This window comes from Budorcas taxicolor, chromosome 4 (genome assembly GCF_023091745.1).
Source record: "Budorcas taxicolor isolate Tak-1 chromosome 4, Takin1.1, whole genome shotgun sequence".
In the NCBI taxonomy this organism is placed as follows: Eukaryota; Metazoa; Chordata; class Mammalia; order Artiodactyla; family Bovidae; genus Budorcas; species Budorcas taxicolor.
In genome coordinates this window covers 96,209,724-96,236,893 of record NC_068913.1, presented here as the reverse complement: position 1 = coordinate 96,236,893, position 27,170 = coordinate 96,209,724, and the positions used below count along the sequence as shown (strand labels likewise).

At 35.8% G+C, this 27,170-nt stretch overlaps 1 protein-coding gene across 1 annotated transcript in view; it reads left to right on the top strand.

Moving 5' to 3' along the window:
* Positions 1–27,170, top strand: part of COPG2 (COPI coat complex subunit gamma 2) — a 219,881-nt gene that overhangs the window by 59,011 nt on the left and 133,700 nt on the right. Inside the window, exons 10-14 of the mRNA XM_052638348.1 lie at positions 17,447–17,580; positions 18,307–18,374; positions 20,180–20,368; positions 25,249–25,344; positions 25,638–25,881. Of these exons, the coding sequence (XP_052494308.1) occupies positions 17,447–17,580; positions 18,307–18,374; positions 20,180–20,368; positions 25,249–25,344; positions 25,638–25,881 (731 nt within the window). The remainder of the gene's footprint in view (positions 1–17,446; positions 17,581–18,306; positions 18,375–20,179; positions 20,369–25,248; positions 25,345–25,637; positions 25,882–27,170) is intronic.

The following is a 27,170-nucleotide window of genomic DNA, read 5'->3' as shown; positions in this document are numbered from 1 at the left end:
CCACCCCAGTACTCTTGCTTGGAAAATCCATGGACAGAGGAGCCTGGTAGGCTGCAGTCCATGGGGTCGCTAAGAGTCGGACATGACTGAGTGACTTCACTTTCACTTTTCACTTTCATGCATTGGAGAAGGCAGTGGCAACCCACTCCAGTGTTCTTGCCTGGAGAATCCCAGGGACGGGGAAGCCTGGTGGGCTGCCGTCTGTGGGGTTGCACAGAGTCGGACACGACTGAAGCGGCTTAGCAGTAGCAGCAGCAAGCAGTATTCCACTGGCTGGCTCTACCATATTTTGTTTTCATTCATCTGCTGATGGACATTTGGGTTGTTTCCACTCTTTGGCTTTTATGAATAATACCACTATTAGCAGTTATGCATAATTTTTTATGTGGACATGCTTTTGGTTCTTTTGGACATTTACCTGTGAGTAGAATCCCCAGGTCATAATGGAACTATGTTTAACTTTTTGAGGAATGCCGAACTGTTTTACAAAGTGGTTGCACCATTTTGCGTTCTTGACAGCAATGTGCGAAGACTCTTGACTTCTCCACATGCTAACCAACATTTATTATCATCTGTCTTTTGAACTTGTACATGCCATAGTAGGTATGAAGAGGTATATCAGTGTGGGATTTTTTTTTTCCCATTGGAAAAGTTTTACTGAAAAAAACTATATGAAGAAATTCTTGGTTTGACAACAAGAAAGGCTTTATTTCCCAGCAAGTTTGGGCATCTTTTCATGTGCTTATTGGGCATTTTTATATCTTTTCTGGAGAAAGGTCTTTTCAAATCCTTTTCTCATTATAAAAATGGGGTCATTTATCTTTTATTTGTGGTAGTTGTTAAATATATCTTGGATACTAGAACTTTATTACACATATAATTTGCAAGTGTTTCCTCCCATTCTGTGGTCTTTTCAATTTCTTGAGAGTGTTCTTTGATCAAGCCTAATGTGTGTGGCATTGTATTTTGGTTGCTTGTGCTCTTCTTATTTAACCTAAGAAACCATTGTGTAATCCAAGGTCACAAAGATTTACACTTTTGCTTCTTTCTTCTGAGAGTTTTATCTTGTACACATTTTGATCTTTGATCCATTTTGAGATATTTTTTGCGTGGTGTGAAGTAGGGCTCAGTTTCATACTTTTCATGTGGATATCCAATTGCAGTATGAGTTTGCAGTTGTCTCAGCACCATTTTGGAGAAGGAAGTAGCAGTCCACGCCAGTGTTCTTGCCTTGGAAATCCCATGGACTGAGGAGCCTGGCAGGCTGCTGTCCGTGGGGTTGCAAACAGTTGTACATCACTGAGCATTAGCATGCAACACCATTTGGTGAAAGACTGTTCCTTTTCCATTAAATTGTCTTGGCACCCTTGACAAATCATTGTGGTTTTAAGTTGTGATTTCCTAATTACTAATGAGTTTGAAAACCTTTTTCTGTATTAATTAGCCATTTGGATATTCTTTCTATTTAAATACCTTTTGGTATTTTGCCCCAATTTTGGGGGAAGGAGTTTGGGTTATCCACTTTATCCTTATATTGATTTCTTGTTCTTCTGCATTCTAGATGTGAATCCTTTGTTGGTTTTATGTGTTGCAAATAGTTTTTCGCACTCAAGTTTGTCTGTTCCTTTCTTGATATCTTAATGAACAGAACGTTCTTAAATATAATGTCACTCTTTCACTTTTGGAGTGATATTTTGAGTGTCTTAATCAAGAAATGTTTTCTACCCCAAGTTCTGAACTGTATCATCTATACTGTTTTCTATAAGCATTATAGTTTTAACTTTCATGTTTTAGGTCTGAAATCTACCTGAAATTGTTTTTTGGATATGGTATGAGATTATTGTTGTTTAGTAGCTCATGGACTGCAACATGCCAGGCTTCCCTGTCCTTCGCCATCTCCCAGAGCTTGCTCAAACTCATGTCCATTGAGTTGGTGATGCCATCCAACCATCTTGTCCTCTGTCATCCCCTTCTCCTCCTGCCTTCAATCTTTCCCAGCATCAGGGTATTTTCTAATGAGTTTCAGCTCTTTGCATCAGGTAGCCAAAGTATTGGAGCTTCAGCATCAGACCTTCCAATGAATATTGATTTCCTTTAGGATTGACTTGTATAAGATAGCAGTCTTTTTTCCCCATATAGATACCCAGTAGTTCCAGCACCATTTGTTGAAATACCTGTCTATACTCAATGCTATGCAATATCAGCTTTGCCATGAAATAGGCATCCTTGTATGCATTGGTCTGTTTCTTGGCTCCTGTTCTCCACTGCTCTATATTTCTGTCCCTGTACCAGCAGAACATTGCGTTATCGTCACAGCTTTCTAATAGTGTAGGTATATGGTAGAACAAATCCTCTTTTTGAATTCATTTGCAGTAGTGTTTCCAGCTCTAGTTTTGTATCCTTATTTATATTTTCTGTGTGTGTGTGTGTATACATATATATAATTTTATCAGGGATTGTTTAGCTTTCCCCTCAGTTGAGTTTTCCTCTTCCTGGAACACTCCCACCAAGACCATTAATAACAATCAAGTTCAAACCTGGGCAATCTTATTCCTCAGATTTTTCATTTATTGGGACTTTTCTCTAAGGAGACCAGCCATCCCAATGACTGGTCATGCTGCCAAAATGAGTCTTTGACCTCTCATCCTTTGATCCACTTCCAGAAAGCCACAGTAGATATCTGACTTGATGCCCACCTTCCTATAACAATTTTTATGCAGGTGAGTACAAATTTCCAAGCAAAACTCATACCTGACCTACTGGAGTAAAATTTATGGGGCAAAACTCATGCACTGGAGCAGTACTAGTTGCACTGAGCTCCACGCTGCCCTTTTATTCTAGAACAGTGTACAGACATCTATCAGGACCATTTTTCTCATCCCAAGAGAGGGATTATGACCCTTGAGATTTGAGATTTTTAAACTATGTTAGGTACCAAAGCACCTACCACTCACTGTTGTGATCAGGGGTGGAATGCAGAAAAAGTAAATGGCAGACATTATATCTCATGCCACAGAAGTAAAAGGTCAAAACAGACTACTGTTAATAATTATATGTGGACAAATTGGATAACCTAGACCTTATTTTAATGACTTAGCATAAATTTTGAGGGGAGTGGTCCTTCTCTGGCATAATCAAAGACTGGGATCCAAACCTTTCCAGATGTATAACGTGGCATACTAGTAGCCATGGGCTACTCCATGTCCACTTTTTACTGTTGGGGAAGTATCATACCCTCCTTTGGCATGATAGGAAGGAGCTTGAGTCCAAGCTTTCTAGTTGACCAGAATCGATTACACATTCAGCTGAGTCCAGTTGTTATGGAGGTAAATAGGAATTTAGCTTCTTTTCTGAGTGGCCAGAAGATCAGTTTTAGACAAAATGACCCATATTCTGTTAAACTCACTTGTTAACTTCAGAATTTCTCTGGCAGTTATTTTTAATTTTGTATCTATATTATCATAGATGGCATTTCAAAGAATCTCAGGTTTGCTGTAAACTTTCCTCTTCGTATATTCTTACTGCATCCCACAGACTTTGGAGTGCTGAGTTTTTGTTTATCTGAAGGTATTTTCTAATTTCTCTATTGATTTCTTCTTTGACCCATTGGTTGTTCAGGAGTGTGTTTTTATTTTTCTTACATTGGTGAATTTTCCAGTGTTTCTTTTGTTATTTTTAGTTTCATCACATTGTGGTTGAAAAAGATACTTGGTATGATTTTAACCTTCTTAAATTTTTAAAGACTTGTTTTGTGACCTAACAAGTTCCCTGTGCACTTGATAAAGAATGTATATTGTGCTGCTGTTGAGTGAAAGGTTCTGTATATATCTGTTAGGTCAGCGTTGTTTTGATCCACTGCTTCCTTATTGATTTTCTATTTGGATATTCTATCCACTATTGAAAGTGGGGTATTGAAGTCCTCTTATCAATATTATTGAATTGCTTTCCATTTTTCCATTCAGATATGTCATTGTTTGCTTTATTTAATAGCTTTTTGAAAGTTGTTTTGACTCTTCTGGGCCCTTTATTGTTGTTCAGTTGCGAAGTTGTGTCTGACTCCTTACAACCCAGTAACTATGGTGTGCCAGGCTTTCCTGTCCTTCACCATCTCCCAGAGTTTGCTCAAACTCATGTCCATTGAGTTAATGATGCCATCCAGCCATTTCATCCTCAGTTGCCCCCTTCTCTTCCTGCCCTCAATCTTTCCCAGCATCAGGGTCTTTTCCAGTGAATTGGCTCTTCGCATCAGGTGGCCAAAGTATTGGAGCATTAGTTTCAGCATCAGTCCTTCTAGTGAATATTCAGGGTTGGTTTCCTTCAGGATTGACTGGTTTGATCTCCTTGCAGTCCAAGGGACTCTCAAGAGTCTTCTCCAGCACCACAATTTGAAAACATCAGTTTTTTTTAGCATTCAGCCTTCTTTATAGTCCAGCTCTCACATCCATACATAACTACTGGAAAATCATAGCTTTGACTAGATGGACCTTTGTTGGCAAAGTGATGTCTCTGCTTTTTAATAAACTGTTTTGGTTTGTCATAACTTTTCTTCCAAGGAGCAAGCATCTTTTCACTTTGTGGCTGCAGTCACCATCTGCAGTGATTTTGGAGCCCAGGAAAATAAAATCTGTCACTGTTTCCACTTTTTCCTCATCTTGTGCTGTGAAGTGATGGGGCTGGGTGCCATGATCTTAGTTTTTTGAATGTTGAGTTTTAAGCCAGCTTTTTTACTCTCCTCTTAGACCTTCATCAAGAGGTTCTTTAGTTTCTCTTCACTTTCTGCCATAAAGGTGGTATCATATGCATATCTGAGGTTATTGATAATTCTCCCTGCAGTCTTGATTCCAGTTTGTGCATCATCTAGCCCAGCATTTCACATAATGTACTCTGCATATAAGTTAAACAAGCAGGGTGACAATATACAGCCTCGATATACTCCCTTTTAAATTTTGAACCGGTCCATTGTTCTGTGTCTGGTTCTAATTGTTGCTTCTTGATCTGCATGCAGACTTCCCAGGAGACAGGTAAGGTGATGATGGTTTAAGTTGTTAAGTTGTGTCCAACTCTTGTGATCCCATGGATTATAGCCCACCAAGCTCCTCTGTCTATGAGATTTTCCATGCAGGAATACTGGAGTAGTTTGCCATTTCCTTCTCCAGGGGATCTTTTTGCAGTGATCAAACCCTGAGTCTCCTTCACTGCAGGAAGATTCTTTACTGGCTGAGCCACCAGGGAAGCCCTACAGATAAGGTCCTTTATATTTCCATGTAAATTTTGGGATCAGCTTTGAATTTCTACAACAGAAAGCCTGCTGGTATTTTTATTGGGATTACATTGAATAGAATAGATCTATTTTGGATAAACCAATTTAGGAAAATTGCCATTTTGATAGTGAGTCTTCCAGTCCATGAACAGAATTTTTCTTTATTTATTTAGATTTCTCAGCAGGGTTTTATAGTTTTCAGTGTAAAAGTTTTGAATTACTTTTATTAAATTTATTTCTAAGTATTTTATTCTTTCTGATGTTTTGAATAGTATTATTAATTTTGTTTTGGATTAATTATTGCCAATATATAGAAATACAGTTGATTTTTTATTTTTTCATGTTGATTTTGTATCCTGTAACCTTGCTATGGTCATTTATTAATTCCACTTGTGTATTTGTGTGTGTGTGTGTGTGTGTGTGTGTGTGTGTGTGTTATATTCCTTGGGATTTTCATGTACAGGATTGTGTCATCTGAGAACAAAGACAATTTTCTTTCTTTCCAAACTAGATGTTTTTAATATTTTCCTAATTATATCATCTTAAACCTTCAGTACAATGTTGAATAGAAGTGGTGAAAGCAGGTATGCTTGCCTTGTCCCTAATCTTAAGGAGAAAGCATTAAGCATGATGTTAACCATAGCTTTTTTGAAGATGCCTTTTATCAGGTTGTGGACATTCTCTTCAATTTTTAGTTTTTTTCAGAGTATTTTCATGAGTGGATATTAGATTTTGTTGATTTTTTTTAAATCTATTAAGATGATCAGTGGTTTCTGTCCCTTTTGTTATTAATCTGGTATGTAACATAAATTAGATTTTCTGATGTTAAATCAATTTTTGTTTTTGATTATGGTTTATAATTCTTTTTAAATATTGGTGGATTCAGTTAGCTGATATTTTATTAAAGAGCTATATGTCTGTGTCAGGAGGGATATCGGTCTGTTGTTTTCTTGAGAGAATTTGTCAGGCTTTGTTAATCAGGTGATACTGGCATCACATCATTTGTTGGGAAGTATTTTACCCTCACTTATGTTCTAAAAGAGTTTGTGAAAGATTGATATTATTTCTTTAAATATTTGATAGAATTAGCTGGTGAAGCTGTTGTGACCTCTGCTCTTTTTGAGGGAAGATTTTAAAAAACTAACTCATAGTTCTGTTTAGATTCTATATTTTCTTTGTAAGTCAGGTTTTGTAGTTTGGTATTTTTAGGTATTTTGGCATTTCATCTAAGTTTGTTGGCATATAGTTGTTTATAATACTCTCTTACAATCATTTAAATTTCTTTAGGGTCAGTAGGATTGTTCTCTACTTCATTCCTGATTTTGGTAATTTGTATTCCTTCTGTTTTATTTTCTTCTTTAGTGTAGCTAAAAGTTTGTCAATTTTGTTGAATGTTCACAAAGAACTAACTTTGTGTTTCATTGATTAGTTTTCATTACTATATTTTTGCATTCTTGTCCATTGATCTCTGCTCTGATCTTTATTATTTACTTTCTTTCTCCTTACTCTGCACTTGGTTTACTCTCTTTTTCTAATTTTTGTATTGTAGATACTTAGGTTATTGATCTGAAAGCTTCTTCTTTTCTGGTATAGATGTTTGCAGCTATAAATTTCCCTTGAAGCATTGTTTTAGCATTCTGTTTCAGATGTTTTCTTTTTCATTTGATTTAATCTTGACCCATGGGTTACTTAGAAATAGGTTTTTAAATTCTAAATATTGAGGATTTCCTTGATTAATTTTCTGATCATGTATTATTTAATTCAGTTGTTTTGGGGAATATATTTTGATTATTTCTGTCCTTTTAAATGTATTCAGACTTTTAAATGTTTTATGACTGGCATTTAATATCTTTGAGAACTGTCCATATGCATTTGAGAAGAATGTATATATTACAGTCACTGGGTTGAATGTTGTAGGTTGAATTGAGTGATTAAATTGTTCAAGTCTTTTATATCCTTAATGATTTTATCGAGGTGTTCTATCAACTATCAGGTAGGTTTAGACATCTGTAGCTATTATTGTTAAATGATATATTTCTCCTTTTGTGTTAAGCTTTGCTTCATATATTTTGAGGCTCTGTTGTTAAGTTTGTATATGTTTATCATTGTTGTATCAATCTACTGTAATGACCAGTTTCTCATTATGAAATACCTCTTTTTATCTCTCGTAATTTCTTTTCTTAAATTCTGCTTGTCTGATTTTAATATAGCTACCCTTGACCTTTTATGATTAGTTTGCATGGCATATCGTTTCCCATCATTTTACTTTCATCTCATTTGTATCTTTGAACTTGATGCATGTCTTTTGTAAACAACACATAGTTTGAGTCTGCTTTTTTTCATCATATCTGGCAATCTTTGTATTTTTGTTGGAATGTTAAGACCATTCACATTTAATGTAATTATTGATATGATTGTATTTAACCTTTGCTATTTTGCTCTTTGTTGTATAGAAGTCTCCTTTTTTGTTCCTCTCTTCTTTTCTTTGTTTTGTGTTAACATTTTCAGTATATTTTAATTCCTCTGTCAGTATATTTACTTTTTTAAAAGTTGTTTCTCTCGGAATTAAAATATGCTTTTTAATTTTCCACAATCTACTTCAGATTAGGACTAATTTAATTTTAGTAAGATATAGAATCTTTGCTCCAGTGCAGTTCTGTTCTCTCCTTGCTCCTATTTGCTATTATTGTCATGTATATTATTTGTATATGCATTATAAATTCAACATACACTGTTATAATTGTTTTATACAATTTTATGTTCTTTAGTTAAGAAAAATTAAAAAAAATATTTACAGAATCATTTATATTATCTCACATATTTATCATTTTAGTGCTCTTTATATTTCCTTGATTATTCATGTCATTGTTTGGAGTCAGTCTTTCAGTTTAACAGACTTCATTTAGTGTTTTTTATAACATCAGGTATGTTAGCAATGCATTGTCTTAGGCATGGTTTATCTGAGAATGTTCTTTTTTAATCTTCATTTTTAGATCATAGTTCTGCTGGATAGAGAATTTTTATTTTTTTATTTCAGCACTTTGAATATGGATTTTCTATTCCATTGTTAAAGGTGAAAAGCCAGTAATTATATTGTAGCTCTTCTCTACAGTGTAATGAGTAGCTTTTATCTTGCTGCTGTCCTTATTTTGTCTTATGTCTTTGGCACTTTGACTGTTGTGTGTCTGTGTAGATCTTTTTGTATTTTTCCTACTTGGGATTTGTTAAGCTTCTCAAGTGTGTACATTAATATTTTAAACAAATATTGGATGTTTTTGGTCATTATTTCTCAGGATATTCCTTTTGCTCCTTTGTCTCTCCCCTTTCCTTCTGGCATTTCTATCATGAAAATGTTGATACACATGATCATATTCCACAGGTTTCTAAGGCTCTGTGTTTTTTTTGTTTGTTTGTTTGTTTTTTGTTCCTTCATTCTTTATTTTCCTTAGCTGGATTATCTCAGTTTAACCTGTCTTCAAGTACTTTTTCTACTGTTGGTACAAATCAGCTGTTGGAATGCAGGTTTTGATTTTTTTTAATTGTTTCTGAACTCTTTTTCTTAACTGAAGTATTGTTGATTTACAGTACTGTGTTAGTTTCAGGTATACAGCAACATTACTCATTCTTTTTTATGGCTGAGTTATATAGTTCATTGTGTGTGTGTGTATGTGTAGTCCGTTGTGTGTGTGTGTTAATATATATGCATGTATATATACACATTCTTTATCCGTCATCTGTTGTTGAACATTCAGGTTGCTCCCATGTTTTGGCTGTTCTATTGTGCTGCTGTGAACACTGGGCTGCATGTGTCTTTTCAAGTTAGAGTTTTTGTCTTTTCTGGTTGTGTGCCCAAAAGTAGGATTGCTGAATCAATTGGTAGCTCTATTTTTAGTTCTTAAGGAGCCTCCATACCGTTTTCCCTAGTGATTGCACCAGTTTACATTCTCACTAACAGTATTAGAGGGTTCCCTTTTCTCCACATTCTCTCCAGCACTTTTTCTTTATAGACTTTTTGATGATAGCCATTCTGACTTTTTTTTTATTTCAGCACTTTGAATATGGATTCTCTATTCCATTGTTTAAGATGAAAAGCCAATAACTATATTGTACTGCAACTCTGCAAGGTGTTGAGTAGCTTTTATCTTGCTGTGGTCATTCTTTTGTCTTACACCTTTCACACTTTGACTGTGGTGTGTCTTATGTGTAGATCTTTGGTGTAAGTCGATACCTCATTGTGTTTTTTTTTTTTTAAATATTTATTTGGTCACATCCAGTCTTAGTTGCAGCACATGGGACCTATGTTGTGTCATGTGAGATCTTCTGTTGCAGTGCAAGGACTGTCTAGTTGTGGTATGCAGGCTCTCTAGTTGGGGCACAAGGGCTCTGGCATGGACCGGCTTAGCAGTTGCAGCACATGGGCTCTCCAGTTGTGGTGCTCAGGCTCTGGAGTGCACAGGCTCAGTAGTTGCAGTGCACAAGCTTAGTTGCCCTGAAAGGCATGTGGGATCTTAGTTCCCTAACCAGGATCAAGCCTGCGTCCTCTGCAATGCAGGGTGGATTCTTATAACCACTGGACCACCAGGGAAGTCCCCCTCATTGTGATTTTTATTTGCATTTCTCTAATTACTGATGTTGACCATCTTTCCATATGCATGTTGTTCATCTGTATGTTTTCTTTAAAGAAACGTTTATTTAGGTCTTATGTCCAGTTTTAAAATTTTCTATTTTTTTCTTTTATATTAAGTTGTATGAGCTCTTTGTATATTTTGGAAATTAACCTGTTGTCAGTCACATTGTTTGCAGATATTTTGTCACATTCTGTAAGTTGTCCTTTTGTTTGTTTTAATAGCTTTTTTTTTTTTTTTTTTTTTTACTGTGCTGGGTCTTCATTTCAGTGCATGGCTCTCTAGTTGTGGTCCACGGGCTCTCTGTGACATGTGGGCTCTCTAGTTGTGGCATTGTAGGCTTAGTTGTCCTGTGGCATGTGGGTTCTTAGTCCCCTGACCAGGGTTTGAAACTGTGTCTCCTGCATTGGAAGGTAGATTCTTAACCACTAGACCGCCAGGGAAGACACCTATAGGTTGTCTCTTCATTTTGTGGGCTTTTTTGCTGTTCAGAATCTGTTACGTTTGATTAGGTCCCATTTGTTTGTTTTTGCTTTTATTTCTTTTACCTTGGGAGACAGATCTATTATAGGGGACTGGAATGCAAAAGTAGGAAGTCAAGAAACATCTGGAGTAACAGGAAAATTTGGACTTGGAATGCGAAATGAAGCAGGGCAAATACTAATAGAGTTTTGCCAAGAAAATGCACTAGTCATAGCAAACACCCTCTTCCATCAACACAAGAGAAGACTCTACACATGGACATCACCAGATGGACAACACCGAAATCAGATTGATTATATTCTATTGCAGCCAAAGATGGAGAAGCTCTATACAGTCAACCAAAACAAGACTGGGAGCTGACTGTGGCTCAGATCATGAACTCCTTATTACCAAATACAGACTCAAATTGAAGAAAGTAGGGGAAATGGCTAGACCATTCAGCTATGACCTAAATCAAATCCCTTATGATTATACAGTGGAAGTGAGAAATAGATTTAAGGGACTAGATCTGATAGAGTGCCTGATGAACTATGGAATGAGGTTCATGACATTGTACAGGAGACAGGGATCAAGACCATCCCCATGGAAAAGAAATGCAAAAAAGCAAAATGGCTGTCTGGGGAGGCCTTACAAATAGCTGTGAAAAGAAGAGAGGCAAAAAGCAAAGGAGAAAAGGAAAGATATGAGCATCTGAATGCAGAGTTCCAAAGAATAGCAAGAAGAGATAAGAAAGCCTTCTTCAACGATCAGTGCAATGAAATAGAGGAAAAGAACAGAATGGGAAAGACTAGAGATCTCTTCAAGAAAATTAGAGATACCAAGGGAACATTTCATGCAAAGATGGGCTCGATAAAGGACAGAAATGGTATGGATCTAACAGAGGCAGAAGATATTAAGAAGAGGTGGCAAGAATACACAGAAGAATTGTACAAAAAAGATCTTCACGACCCGGATAATCACGATGGTGTGATCACTCATCTAGAGCCAGACATCCTGGAATGTGAAGTCAAGTGGGCCTTAGAAAGCATCACTATAAACAAGGCTAGTGGAGGTGATGGAATTCCAGTTGAGCTGTTTCAAATCCTGAAAGATGATGCTGTGAAAGTGCTGCACTCCACATACCAGCAAATTTGGAAAACTCAGCAGTGGCCACAGGACTGGAAAAGGTCAGTTTTCATTCCAGTCCCAAAGAAAGGCAATGCCAAAGAATGCTCAAACGCACAATTGCACTCATCTCACACGCTAGTAAAGTAATGCTCAAAATTCTCCAAGCCAGGCTTCAGCAATACGTGAACCGTGAACTCCCTGATGTTCAAGCTGGTTTTAGAAAAGGCAGAGGAACCAGAGATCAAATTGCCAACATCCACTGGATCATGGAAAAAGCAAGAGAATTCCAGAAAAACATCTGTTTCTTCTTTATTGACTATGCCAAAGCCTTTGTGTGGATCACAACAAACTGTGGAAAATTCTGAAAGAGATGGGAATGCCAGACCACCTGACCTGCCTCTTGAGAAATCTGTATGCAGGTCAGGAAGCAACAGTTAGAACTGGACATGGAACAACAGACTGGTTCCAAATAGGAATAGGAGGATGTCAAGGCTGTATGTTGTCACCCTACTTATTTAACTTATATGCAGAGTACATCATGAGAAACGCTGGACTGGAAGAAACACAAGCTGGAATCAATATTGCCGGGAGAAATATCAATAACCTCAGATATGCAGATAACACCACCCTTATGGCAGAAAGTGAAGAGTAACTAAAAAGCCTCTTGATGAAAGTGAAAGTGGAGAGTGAAAAAGTTGGCTTAAAGCTCAACATTCAGAAAACGAAGATCATGGCATCTGGTCCCATCACTTCATGGGAAATAGATGGGGAAACAGTGTCAGACTTTATTTTTGGGGGCTCCAAAATCACTGCAGATGGTGACTGCAGCCATGAAATTAAAAGATACTTACTCCTTGGAAGAAAAGATATGACCAACCTAGATAGCATATTCAAAAGCAGAGACATTACTTTGCCAACTAAGGTCCGTCTAGTCAAGGCTATGGTTTTTCTAGTAGTCATGTATGGGTGTGAGAGTCGGACTGTGAAGAAGGCTGAGCGAAGAATTGATGCTTTTGAACTGTGGTGTTGGAGAAGACTCTTGAGAGTCCCTTGGACTGCAAGGAGATCCAACCAGTCCATTCTAAAGGAGATCAGCCCTGGGATTTATTTGGAAGGAATGATGCTAAAGCTGAAACTCCAGTACTTTGGCCACCTCATGTGGAGTTGACTCATTGGAAAAGACTGTGATGGTGGGAGGGATTGGGGGCAGGAGGAGAAGGGGACGACAGAGGATGAGATGTCTGGATGGCATCACTGACTCGATGAACGTGAATCTGAGTGAACTCCGGGAGCTGGTGATGGACAGGAAGGCCTGGTGTGCTGCGATTTATGGAGTTGCAAAGAGTCGGGTACCACTGAGCGACTGAACTGAACTGAACATGTCAGAGAATGTTTTCTTGTCTTCTGGGAGCTTTATGGTATAATTCCTATGTGTCTTTAAACCATTTTGAGTTTATTTTTGTATGTTGTGTGAAAGAGTGTTCTGATTTCATTGATTTACATATAGTTGTCCAGCTTTCCCAGCACCACTTGCTGAAGAGACCATCTTTTCTCCATTGTATATTCTTGCCTCCTTTGCTGAATATTAATTGTATGGGTTTATTTCTGTTCTCTCTATTCTGTTCTCTTCATCTCTATGTCTGTTTTTGTGCAGATCCCACACTATTTTGATTACTGTTACTTTGTATTATTATCTGAAGTCTGGGAAGATTATGCCTCCAACTTTGTTCTTTTTTCTCAGAATTGCTTTGCCAATTCTGGACCTTTTGTGGTTCCTTATAAATTTTAGGATTATTGTTCTAGTTCTGTGAAAAATGTCATGGAGAATTTGATAGAGATTGCCTTAAATCTGTAGATTGCTTTGGGTAGTACGGTCATTTTAATAATATTAATTCTTCCAATCCAACAGTATGGACTATCTTTCCAATTTTGTGAGTCATCTTCAGTTTTCTTTATCAGTGTTTTAGAGTTACTAGCACATAGTTCTTTTACCTCCTTGGTTAGGTTTATTCCCAGGTATTTCTTTTTTTAATGTGATTTTAAACAATTTTTTTTTAAACTTTCTGATATTTCATTGTTACTGTAAAGAAATGCAGCAGCTCTCTGTGTATTAATCTTGTACTCTGCTACCTTGAAGAATTCACTTATTCTAATGGTTTTTGTGTGGAGTCTTTAGGGTTTTCTATATAGAATATCATATCATCTGCATAGAATGACAGTTTTACGTCTTTCAAATTTGGTTACTTTTTGTTTTCTTTTTCTTGTCTGATTGCTGTGACCAGGATTTCCAATATTATGTTGAATAGCAGTGGTGAGAGTGGGCATCCTTATCTTGTTTTAGAATTTAGCAGGAAGACTTTCAGCTTTTCACTGTTGAGTATTATGTTGGCTGTGGGTTTGTCATAAATGATTTTTATTATGTTGAAATGTATCCCTTCTCTACCCACTTTAGTGAGAGTTTTTATCATGGATTGATGCTGAATTTTATCAATTGCCTTTTTTACTTCTATTGAGATGATCATGTGGTTTTTGTCTTTTTCTTTGTTGATGTGGTATATCACATTGATTTGCATGTGTTGAACCATCTTTGTGACTCTGGAATGAATCCAACTTGACTATGGTATATGCTCCTTTATATGTGTTACTGGGTTGCTTAAATTTTATGGAGGATTTTTGCATCTTTATTTGTCAAAGATGTTGGCTTGTGATTTTCTTTTTTGTAGTGTCTTTGTTTGTTTTTGGTATCAGTGTGAATCATCATAGAATGACTTTGAGAATGTCCCCTCTTCTTAAATCTTTTGGAATAGTTTGAGAAGGATAGATAAGTTCCTCTTTGTATGTTTGGTACAATTCCCCAGTGAAGCCATCCAGTTCTGGACTTTTTTTTGCAGGGAGTTTTTTGGTTTGTTTTTTATTACAGATTTGGTTTCACTTCTAATGATTGGTCTGTTCAAATTATGTTTCTTCTTGATTCAATTTTGGCTGACTGTATGTTTCTAAAACCTTTTCTATTGCATCTTGGCTGTTCAATTTGTTGGTTTGTTCATAGTCTTTTCTTTTCCTTTTTTTTTTTTTTTTTTTGCATATCTGTGATATTGGTTGTTATTGCTCATTTCTTATCTTGTTTATTTGGGTCCTCTCTTTTTCTTGGTTATCTTGGCTAGAGGCTTATTTTGTTTGTCCTCTCTTGGTTTCATCGATATTTTCTATTATTGTTTTGGTCTCTGTTTTATTTATTTCCTCTCTAGTCTTTATTATTTCCTTCCTTCTGATGACTTTGGGCTTTGTTTATTCTTTTCTTTCCCTAGTTCTTTTAGGTGGTAGGGTAGGTTATCTGAGGTTTTACTTACTTCTTGAGAAAGGCCCGTATCATGGATTCCCCTCTTTGAACTACTTTTGCTGTGTCCTGTAGATTTTTGCAAGGCTGTGTTTTTTCATTGTCATTTGTCTTGAAATATTTTCTGATTTCCTCATTGACTTATTGATTTTTCTAGTAGGATGCTGTTAAGTCTTCATGTAATTGTTTTTTCCCCCCCCTTCTTTCTTTCTGTGGTCGATTTCTAGTTTCATCCTGTTGTGGGCAGAAAAGATGCTTGAGAGACTTGTTTTGTGTTCTAGTATATAGTCTATCCTAGAGAATGTTCCATGACCACTTGAAAAGAGTGTGTATTTCTTTTTTTTTGAAGGGGGGTGAAATATCCTGTAGATCTCAATTAAGTACATCCATTCTCTTGTGCCATTTAGCATCTCTCTTGCCTTATTAATTTTCTGTCTTGAAAGATCTGTTAATTGATGTCAGTGGGATGGTAAAGTCTCCTGCTGTTACTGTATTCCTGTTAATTTCTCCCTTTATGTCTGTTAGTGTTTATTTTATATATTTAGGTGCTCCTACATTGGGTGCACATACCTTAACAAGTGCAATGTCTGCTGTTTGTATTAATCCCTTTATCATTTTATAGTATCCTCCGTTGTCTTCCTTTATAGAGTGTTTTGTAGTCCATTTTGTCTGATATGAATATTGCTACCCCTACTTTCCTGTTGTTTCCATTTGCATGAAATCTTTTTTCACCCGCTCACTTTCAGTCTGTGCGTGTCTTTCATCCTGAAGTGAATGTCTTGTAGGCAGTATGTTGTAGGTTCTTATTTTTTTATCCAAGCAGATTTGAATTTTTTATTCTAGTTATACACTTTTCTAAATCCAGAGTTTCTATTTGGCTTTTTTTTTTTTTTCCTTTTTTGATAATCTCCTTTGGGTGAAGCATGACTGTCATGCCTGTAATCATTAAATTCCTTTTAATTCTTTAGATATGGTTTTTTGAACATATTTATATGAGTTGACTTAAAGTTTTTGCCTAGTAAATCCAACATCTGGGCTCCCTTGAGTAATTTCTACTCCTTTTTTCCTGTATATATGGGCCATATCTCACTATTTCTTTGTGTGTGTCATAACTTTTTTGTAAAAAACTGGATATTTAATATACTCTGGTAACTCTGGCAATCTTACTTCCCCCTTCCCTGTCCGCGGAGTTTATTTTTGATGCTGCTTGTTGTTGTTGTTTAGTGACTTTCCAGAAGTAATTCTGCAGTCTTTACTCTTTGTCATTCTTTATCCCTACTGAAGTCTCTGCTTGGTTAGCTGAGTGTTTGGATAATAATTTCACAGATTTTTTTTTTTTCATGCTTTTGACCAACATATCTCCCATCTTTTTATCAGTGAGCACTTTGTATGTTGGAGCATGCCTTCCATGATCTGGCAGTTCATAACTCTGTCTTAGCCTTCCCTTCCTAATTGTTCAGAAACTCAAAGTCAAGCATGAGTGAGAGGCTCAAGCTCTGTCAGAAATTTCCTGGGGCGGGGGGGGGAAGAAATTTCCTGGGTATTTGCATAGCCTTCTAGATCCTAGGAGTATGTCAGAAGTGGGCATCTCATTTCTTATATTTTCCTTTTATGTTTTTTGGGCCAGTTTCTTGTTTGCCCCAACTAGAGTCACTGCCTATGGCACTGCAGTGTTAAGCAATTGTTGCTGATTTTGGGGAGACAGATCTCCTGGGGATAGGACTTCCCTCACTGAATGACATCTGAGTGAGATGAGATAAAAATTAGCTTTGGGGAATTCCTCGGCAGTCCAGTGGTTAGGACTCCATGCTACTACTGCAGATGACATGGGTTCAGTCCCTGTTTGAACTGAGATCCCAATGCTGTGTGGCATGTTCCCCCACTAGGGAAAAAAAAAAAAAGATTAGCTTCATGAATGGGGCTATTTTAGGGAACATCAGGTCAAATTGTGACAGTGGTCTAGAGACAGGGCTTTTGATGGTGCTCCAGATTGATCTGCCCCATTCCATGGCTATGAAGCTGCTGGCTTTCAGAGCTAGTATGGTTTGGAGGCCCTGCTTTTCAAGGCTACCATGAAGCTGGGAAGAGGGCATGAAGTAGAGCAAGTTAAAATACTAGATTACAAGGGCCTCCCAGGTGGTGCTAGTGGTAAAGAACCCGCCTGCCAATGCTGGGAGACATAGAGATGCAGGTTCAGTCCCTGGTTTGGGAAGATCCCTTGGAGGAGGACATGACAACACACTCCAGTATTCTTACCTGGAGAATTGCATGGACAGAGGAGCCTGGCAGGCTATGGTCCATAGGGTGGCAAAGAGTTGGGCACGACTGAAGTGACTGAGCACACATAGCAAACAAAATACCGGAAAGCATACTGTTCTTATGAAAATTCAGCAGCTCATCTTGAGTAAATATTTCTAGGATTGCTGCAAGCCTTTGGCTATTTTCTAAAGTGCTGAAAAAGTTGATTTTGAAATTTACACTAGTATTTTCATTGCTTTTATGGAGTGGTGGAGTTTCAGAAGTCCTTCATTCATATTTCCAAAGTGCTTCTCCCTCTGTCTACTTTTAACCACTGTGTACATTGCCTCTGTTCTTTATGATGTCTGATTATGGCCCATGTCTATTTATTGTTAGCCATGAAAGTCCAGTCTTTGATTTCATTGAGAGCTGCTTGAGAAATAAACATGAAATGGTTATTTATGAAGCTGCTTCAGCTATCATCCATCTTCCTAACTGTACTGCAAGGGAGTTGGCACCTGCTGTTTCAGGTTAGTTGTATATTTGATAACTGGCTTTAATTTATAGTTTAATCTATAGCTCTGCAGAATAGGTATTTTTGAACCTTAGCTCTGTATACATAGCCTTTCCATTCTGATATGTAGATGATTTATTTTGGTACTTTAATTATAGTTGTAGTTTCATATCCTTGGTTATACATCCTATTGATTCAACCAGATTGATTCATGGTTGATTGAATCCTTAGATGCGGAACCTGCAGATAACAAGGGCTGAACGTACTACACGATTTTCTATAAGGTTCTTTAGCATCCCCAGATTTGGGTGTCTGCCAGGGATCCCAGCAGATGTGGAAGGGTGACTATACTTCTCTTTCTGAAGTTATTTCCTCATATTCAGAACATTTAAGTTTTTACTTAGAAAAAAACTAAAAAACAAGTAAATTACATTTTTTTCATGTTTAAAAAGCCCATTTTCTCTTATAACTATAAATATTCCTATTCTTTAAATTCAGATATTAATGGGTATATTAATTTTTTAGGAAAAAGAATAAACTTTGTTTCCTATATTTAAAGTTTGTATAACTCAACAAAAAGTACTTTTTCTAGTTTTGATGGTATATTTTTATGTGAATTTTTGATGCTATGATCTAATTTCCTTGTGTGTATTTTTAATATGATTTTTCATGTGCTATATTTTCAGAAATATGCTAAATGTTGAAATGAGCCATATTAACAGTGACTCTTTTTCTTTCCTAGTTCTTCAGCTTTTCTGTAGTTCTCCTAAGCCAGCTTTGAGATACGCAGCTGTAAGGACCTTGAACAAGGTAGGGGTTCCCTTTCTAACTATTGTAACTATTGTTTTGTATCAGTGTTTGATTGAGAAACATTAGATTGAAGCATTTGGCTTTCCGTCCAAGGTTAGTAGATATGATTTATGGGCTTCACTTCTGTAGCACCTCACTTGCATTTGTGGCCTTACATATGGCTATAGGTAGTAGTATTCAACTAAGGATTATAATTCATTTCTGACTTTAAGCATTTTTCATTCAAGAGCCATACCATCCAATATGATGGACATTAGCCATAAGTGGCTGTTTCCATTTAAGTTAATTATAATTAAATAAAAATTTAAAAATTCAGTTCCTCAGTCATTGCAGTCACACTTCATGTGGTCAATAACCATGTGTTGTTATTGATTATCATATTAGACACTGCATATATAAACTGTTTCCATCACTGCAGGAAGTTCTCTTGGACAAGGCTGGTCTATAGCAACGCCATCCAGTAGAAACACTTATATGAGTCACTTGTGTAATTTTACATTTTATTGTAGCCACATTGAGTTTTTTTATGATGAGATTGATTTTAATAATACATCTTATTTACCATCATGTTTATAAAATATATCTGATAATTTTATACTGGTTGCATATTGATACATTTTTACCTTCTAGCTTTTCATACTAAGTCTTTGATATATAGTTTATTTTGTATTTAGAGCACACCTCAATTTGGAATAGTCATATTTCAAATGCTTAGTAGTCATGTGTGGTTATTGGCTACCGTATTGGACAGTGTAAATCTGGAGGATACAGTGCAAAGCACAGGATGAATTAAATAACTATGAATTGTAAATGAAAGTTTAATATTATAGAAGACTGATCTAATGTAGTTACATACAACACTAGATTATAAATTAATTGTATGAACAATTGGAAAAGAGAGAAATTTAGAGCAGCCTTACCGAACAATATGAATTATATTTTGAAGAGTTTGATATAGGTGTACATTTCTTCATCTGTAATCTTGCAGACAAATGTATCTGAGAACTCAGCAATGTTTGAATTTTAGAGAGGTAATATCATGCCATCTCTTAAATTAATACCCCTTTGTGCCTGGAGCAATTAGACACAGACACGTTAATATTTCTGCTTTATATATATGACTATCCTCACTAACTGGAATAAATTAATACTTAGTTTTACATTAGTTTGGGTCATGTTTTGCTGTGAAGTGAATTTTGATGCCACTCCTTTGCTGAGGTTTCAGAATTTTAGCATTGTATGGTAAAGGATTCTATACCAGTAGTGGGTTAAGCAGAGAGGTGCACATCATCAATAAAAGCAGAGAATCAGGTCAATGACAGACATGTTTTAGTGACCATGTCCAATCCAATTTGGCTGGAGTTTGCTTGCTTAAATACCAGAAGTATTGTAAGTGATACTAAGTTTAAATATCTTTGAGCAATGTTTATCATTCTAGCTCCTACTCTCACAGATCCTAACATCTAGTAGAATAGATAACCATGAACACATGTACTATGAGGAGAAACAGTCCAACTGTAGTAAAAGACAGACTATGATATTGTTATAAAGGTTATAGAAACCTATGAAGATGAAGTGCTATGCAGTACTATAACTAGCAGTTAGTCATTTATCAAATAATGTAGCATACTTTATTAATCCAAAGCATTCATCTTGAAATAATTATTTTTTAACTTATGCTGTTTCATTTAGATTTTCAAAAGCCATTTACTTTAAATAAATTCATATTTTCCTCTTTTATTTTTTAAAATTCTGGTCTTTATTAGTAGCAATTTGTTAAATTTTTTTTCTTGCCCTTCGACAAGGTGGCAATGAAGCACCCCTCTGCTGTTACTGCCTGCAATCTGGATCTAGAAAACTTAATCACAGACTCAAACAGAAGCATTGCTACCCTGGCCATTACTACGCTTCTCAAAACGGGAAGTGAGAGCAGTGTGGACAGGCTCATGAAGCAGATATCATCCTTTGTGTCTGAAATCTCAGATGAGTTCAAGGTAGTTTAAATATGACCCTGTTTTCTCCCAGTCTCTGGCTTACCGTAACATTTCTGTTCTTAATAGTGTCTTTTGATGAACAAGTTTTAAGTTTTATGAAGTCTAATTTATTAATTTTTTTCTTTCACAGTTATTGCTTTCTGTGTCCTCAAAAACGTTTGTCTAAGTCTTCAAGATACTTTGCCATGTTTTATTGTGAATGTTTTACAGTGTTAGCTTTTACATTTTGGTCTGTGATCCAACTTGAATTAATATTTGCATGTACGTTCAGGCTTTTTTCCATTGTGATTTCCAGTTACTCCAGCATAATTTAAAACAATTCTCTTTCCCCACTGGAGTGCTTGACATCTTTGTCTAAAAAGCAGATAACCATATAACTGTAGGTATGTTTCTGGGATGCTTATCACATTCTGTGGAACTATTTATTGGTCCTATGCCAGTATCATACTGTATGAATTAATGTCGCTTTATGGTACCTCTTAAATGTGTGGTCTCCCAACTTTTTCATTTTTTGTAATATTTTAGTTCCTTTGCTTTCCATATAAAATTTAGAATCAGGTTATAATTTCTGTAAAACAAAGCCTTCTAGGATTATGATTGGAGTTGTGTTAAATCTGTAATCAATTTGGGGAAAGGTAACAGCTTAATAATAATTATTCTTCAGTTCATGAATATGGCATATTGCTCCCTTTATTTAGGTCTTCTTTAATTTATCTGAGCAGTGTTTGGTAGCATTTACTCTAGAGGTCTTGCACATCTTTTGTTAAATTAATATCTAAATATTTTATGCTTTAAAAAAATCCATTTTATTAACATTTCTATTTCATTGTTTGCTACTAGTATTATATCAAAAAATACTTTTTTTAAAACTTTCCCATAACTCAGTATTCTTGCTAAGTTCCCTTATTTTTTTTTTAAGTTCCCTTATAGGTTCTAGTAGTTGTAATATACATCCCTTAGGATTGTTTTATGTAAATAATCGTGTTATTGTGAATAGATACTTCATTTCCACTTCATTTCCAATTCAGGTACCTTTCCTTTTTTTCCTTGCCTTATTAAAATGACTAGGACTTCCAATATGTGTTGAGTAGAACTGGTGAGAATGTGTCAAAAAGAAAATCAAAATAGTGATAGATTTTAGTTAGATGAATTAAAGTTAAAAGATTTTATTCCTTCATTTTTATTTAATTCTCACTCAAGAGGTGTAACTGAACCTATTTACTCTCTTCTTGTATTTACCTACTTTTATTTTTATTTTATTTTTTTTTAAGTTTTATTTATTTTTTTTTAATTTTTTTTTTTTTAATTTTAAAATCTTTAATTCTTACATGTGTTCCCTTAGCCTGTGTATTCAAGTAGACATTTTGAATCTTTGGGAAACCTTGGGAGGTTATGAAGTTCATTTTGTAGTGTAGTTTACTGAATGCATCTCCTATGTGTGAATGTTTGGATACTGTGCAATATTCTGTGATTACAGATAATGTTGCAGTGGACAACCTTATGTCTATGTTTTCTTGAAATTTTGGTGGTGTGTCCTGAGGGTAAATTTCTAGAAGTCCATATGCTAGGTTGACGAGTAGATAAGTATGTAGTTTCATAGAGAATGTTAATTTCTACCAGCCTGTTTCCCCATACCCTTACCAGTAGAGTACATATATTGTATTTTGAAGTTTTTCCAGTTTTTCCAGATGGACTAGAAAGGGTATCTCAGTGTAGTTTTAACTTGAATTTCTCTTATTATGAGGGAAGATAAACATCCTTTCATATTTTTAGAGATCATTTAATATCTTTTGAATATTGTCTGCTCGTGTCTTTTTCTAATTTTCTGTAGGATTTTCAGTCTTTTGTTTCCTTTATTAAAGTTTTTGTATATTAGAGATATTAGTTCTTTAACTGTGAAATGTGTTGTGATATTTTCTCCCAATTTGTCATTTGTCCTTTGATTTTCTCATGATACTTTGGTCATGCACAAGTTTTTAATTTTTATGCAAATTTGTTAATCTTTTCTAAAAGAAAATTGGGCTTTTGAGTAATAAGAATTCACCCATGGTGGGGGGGAAGAATTCACCCATATTTTCTTCTAATATATGTATAATTTCATATTAAATATATGATCTATTAGGTTTTATTATTATATTTATACAGAATGAGAAATGGATCTTACAATTTTCCAGTGACTATCCAGTTGTCCACCCCGCCCCCCCCAATTTTATTTGAAGGGCTGTCTTTGCCCAGTATTCGAGATACCACTTTTACCATATACTAAAGTTCGATATGTATTAATACTTGTGTCTGTTTGGAGGCTTTCTGTTCTATTCTGTTGTTCTCTTTATTCATAAATCAGTACGACACACTGTTTTAAATATTTGTATTAAATATTTTAACTAGATATTTAAAAATTTGTATTAAATATTTTAAAAATTTATAAGGATGTTTTAGTATCTGTTAGTCTCCTCTCAGCTCTTTATTTTCCTTAGCTGTTTTTACATGCTTATATTTCTTTTGAACTTTAGTATTAGTTCATCTAGTGGCTTCATTTAAAAAATCTCATTGGCATTTTTATTAAGATCACATTAAATTTATAAGTTTTCTTAGGGGAGAATAAATAATAATGTTGAGATATCCTACCCAAGAGCAAAGGATATTTTAAAATTTAAGTCTACTTTTGTACCTTTCATGAATATGGTATTTTTATATTAGATTTGAATGTTTTAAAAATTCTTTTATGAACTTTATTGTTTCTATTAGAAATCTTCTTTTATTCATTATATCTTCTAAGTAGTTATTATTCATGTGTATGAGTAGTATTAGTTTTGCATGTTAACCTGCTACCTTGCTGAATTATTTTATTGAGTTAGTTTTATCATCAATTCTCTGAAGTTTTCCACATTATTTTGTTTTATCATCTGTAAATAAAGATGATTTTGTCTTTTATTTTCTAATTTTTATTCCTCAATTGTTTTCTCCCGTCTACTCACGTTGGCTAATAGTGCCAGAATAATGTCAAATAATAGTCAAGATAGTAGCTTCCTTTTCTTTTTTCTGATCTTAAAGCAAATGACTCTTGGGGTTCTCTATTAAGTAATATACTGCCAATAGGACTGAGGGAGTATGTGTGTGTATGTATATAAAATGAAAGTTTTCATCCATTCCTATCTTATATTTTAAAGAATTTTTAAGTGACTTTCCTGGTCCAGTGGTTAAGAATCCACCTGCCAATGCAGGGGACATCCAGGAACTAAGATCCCATGTGCCACGGAACAACTAAGCCCATGTACCACAAATACTGATGCCCATGGATTCTAGAACCTGTGCTTTGCAATAAGAGAAGCCACCGCGACAAGAAGCCTGCTCACTGCAACCAGCCCGCGCTTGCCACACGTAGAGAAAGCCCACACACAGCAATGAAGAGCCTGTGTGCCACAACAAAGACCCAGCACAGCCAAAAATAAAGAAAGAAAAGAATTTTTATTAGGAATAAGTGTTGGATTTTATCAAAGGCTTTTTAGCTTCTGTGGATGTAGTCATATTCTGTCATATTCCTTTTCTTCTTAGACTCATTAATATTGATGAATTATATTAATTTTCTAATGTCAAACCATCCTTGCATTCTTGGTATACATTCCGTTTCATCATGGGATATTATTTTCTTACTGTAGGATTGGAGTCTGTTAGCCAGTATACCACCTGGAACTTTTGTATCAGTATTCAGAAATGATTTCTATCTATAATTTTTCTTTTTGCACATATACTATCTTTATTAGGTTTATATGTCATTGCTTCATAAAGATTGTAGTTATTTCCCTTCATTTTCTATGCTCTGAAACAACATATATAGATTTGGGACTGTCTGGTTATTGGGACACAATTCTCCAGTCTCCATAAATTTCTTGCATTTCTACACACCCAGCAAATTACACACTAACTGCCCTTTGTTTCCTACTTTACCAGTTTTGTTCCCTTTGTATAGTACAAAGTTTCTCCAATATCAAAAGATGTAAGCATCTCCCTTAAGTAGTAAAGGGCAGGTTTCCATACAGCCCTAGAAGAGACAGTCCTCCCTATAGCAAAAAGCAAACATGCTTATTGCCCAGTGTAATAAACATGATGTTTCCCTTCTGAATAAATGACTGGCATGCTTACTGCCCACTGTCAAATATTCAAGTTCCATATCTCAGATTCTCCTGTAATGCTGCCTACTGTGGGCTCAAGTGTTATCTGGTCCTTTTAGCATCGTCCTGTGGGTATTGGGGCTCAGAAAACTAAGCCCCAAATGCCAATACACTGGCTACTGCTTTTGCTGTGAGTGAATAACTGTCTTTCACCTCTCATTCAGGATCCTTGTGTTCTCTTCTAGCATCCATGAAATTATGGTAGTCTAAAGTTTGCAAATAGGGTAAAAGTCTCACACCCTTTTTACTTCTTGACACTGGTCTCTGAAATTGTGGTAAAAATTTCCTAGAAACTACTTTGTGAAGTAGTTCCTTGGTGACTTTCTCTGTTTCTTGTCTGGAAAGCAGTCTGTTTAAGTTTTTTATCTTTAGTGTTCACTTTAAAATTTTTATGTGAAAATTTTAAATGTAAAATTTTAAAATATGCTCGAAGCTTATTTTGCTTTGGAGCAAAGGGAGGGGTCTCTTGAATGCACTTCGTTTTTACATTGCTTTCTATTTTCCTTTCCTGTTTGATTTTCTTTCACAAAGAACCATTATTGTCATTTTAGTTAATTATGGTGCCTTCTTAGCTTGTGGTAAACAAGAGGGAATGTATGCTTAAGTAGCTAAAGTTATAAAGATGAACGTCCTTTTGTGTTTTTCTCTAGGTGGTAGTTGTACAGCCATTATAAAAGGTGCGTGTCCTTTTTGTTTGTTTTTTTACAGGTCGTGGTTGTGCAGGCAATTAGTGCTCTCTGTCAGAAATACCCTCGAAAGCACAGCGTCATGATGACTTTCCTCTCCAACATGCTCCGAGATGATGTAGGTGGACTGCTTTTTAATTGTGGGAAGTTGCTCGCTTCAGTTCTTATTAAAGCAGCTTTCTTTATAATCTCCGCATGCCTATCAAATAATATTCTCAATTCTAGCTTCTGTCTTATTACTAAACATATTATTGCTTTTGACTTTCCCACTTGGAGGGAAAAAACGTTTTTGTTTCTTTGAGAAGGGAAGGGAAATGAAATTTGAATGTTACATCATAAGCCTTGGAGTAAAATCATTTTTCCAAAAAGTGCCCTCAGAGTGAATGGCAGTTTTTCTTTTTTTTTTGCCAGGGAGGCTTTGAATATAAGCGGGCCATCGTGGACTGCATTATCAGCATTGTAGAAGAGAACCCCGAGAGTAAAGAGGCAGGTCTAGCCCACCTCTGTGAATTCATCGAGGACTGTGAACACACCGTTCTAGCTACAAAGATCCTCCACTTGTTGGGCAAAGAGGGTCCCAGAACACCTGTCCCCTCCAAGTATATCCGCTTTATTTTTAATAGGGTTGTCCTGGAGAATGAGGCCGTCAGAGCTGGTGAGTAATGGAGCACTGATGATGAGCATAACTGGTAATCTTGGGAAATGCTTAACTCAAGGGAGTGGTAATGAAATTGGAAAATGACATTGCAATGTCTATTTGGTGGTGGGATCTCGGAGCATACTTAGGCCTCAGATATATAGCTCTCTCTTTGTATTCTAATTTCCATCCTGATTTCAGCCTTGTATCAGAGACAAATAACCCTTGACCTTCAGACTGACGGAAGACTTTGATGGTGTCATCCATTTTTTTCAGTTAAGGCCTCAAGTATGCATGTCTTTGAAATTTGTCTCCCACTGTAGCTTGTAAGTGACTTTTTGAACGGATCCTAGGAGTTTTTTTTACTTCTTTCTAATTGTTCTTCTCCTTAGCATGTGAACTGGTCCAAATCTCTCCTGTTAAAACTACAGGCCTTCATTTGATTCATTGTCTCTCACTAGGTACTGACCATATTTCCTGTTACAGAACCTTGAAGCAGCCATTACCAGCTGCCTCTCTGAACTTACTTTCCATTTTCTATTCAATTCACTATAATCTTGCTCTCTCCCTTAAAAATCTTCTGAAGCTATTTTTTTTATACAAATCTTTTATTGCATATATGATTTGCAAACATTATCTTACTGTCTCTTCATTTTCCTGTGTCTTTTTTTTTTTTAATTTTTATTTTTACTTTATTTAAAAAATCCTTAGAAGCTAGCTGGAAAATCAAGTTAGACACTTTAATGTTCTTATCCTTATTCACTTCGGTCAATTCGATGGGCTGTTGACTAAACACTTCATGAAACTCTCTTCCCTTGGTTTCCACAAATAGCCTGCATCTTTCCATCATTCCTCAATCTTCTTTGCAGAGCTTCTCTTCCATTCCTTAAAATGTTCATTTTCTTTAGGGGGTTGTCTTCTCAACATCCACATTCTTTCTGGTGATCATTTTCAGAGCTCTGCTAAGGTGCTGTGGTACTGTAGTCATGTCTCTCTCCTGAACTTGTGTGTTTAGCTGTGCCAGGCACTTCAAATTCAGCTTGAAATTCAAACTGTCCCAAACAGAAATCCTTATATATATTGTCCACTCAGTTGCAAGACTAGAACCTTATTCCATTGTTTTATAACTCCCATCCACCTTTTGGCAAAGTTCTGTCCGTTCTGTCCCCTCAATATGTATTCCTTCATTCCCTTTTATCCTCAGTTTTCCTGAGGGCTGTGTTAGGCTCCCATCCGTTTCAGATGCCCAGTTAGTCCAGCTGCTTGTACTCTCACCCACATCCAGTATATTCTCCACTCTGCTACCA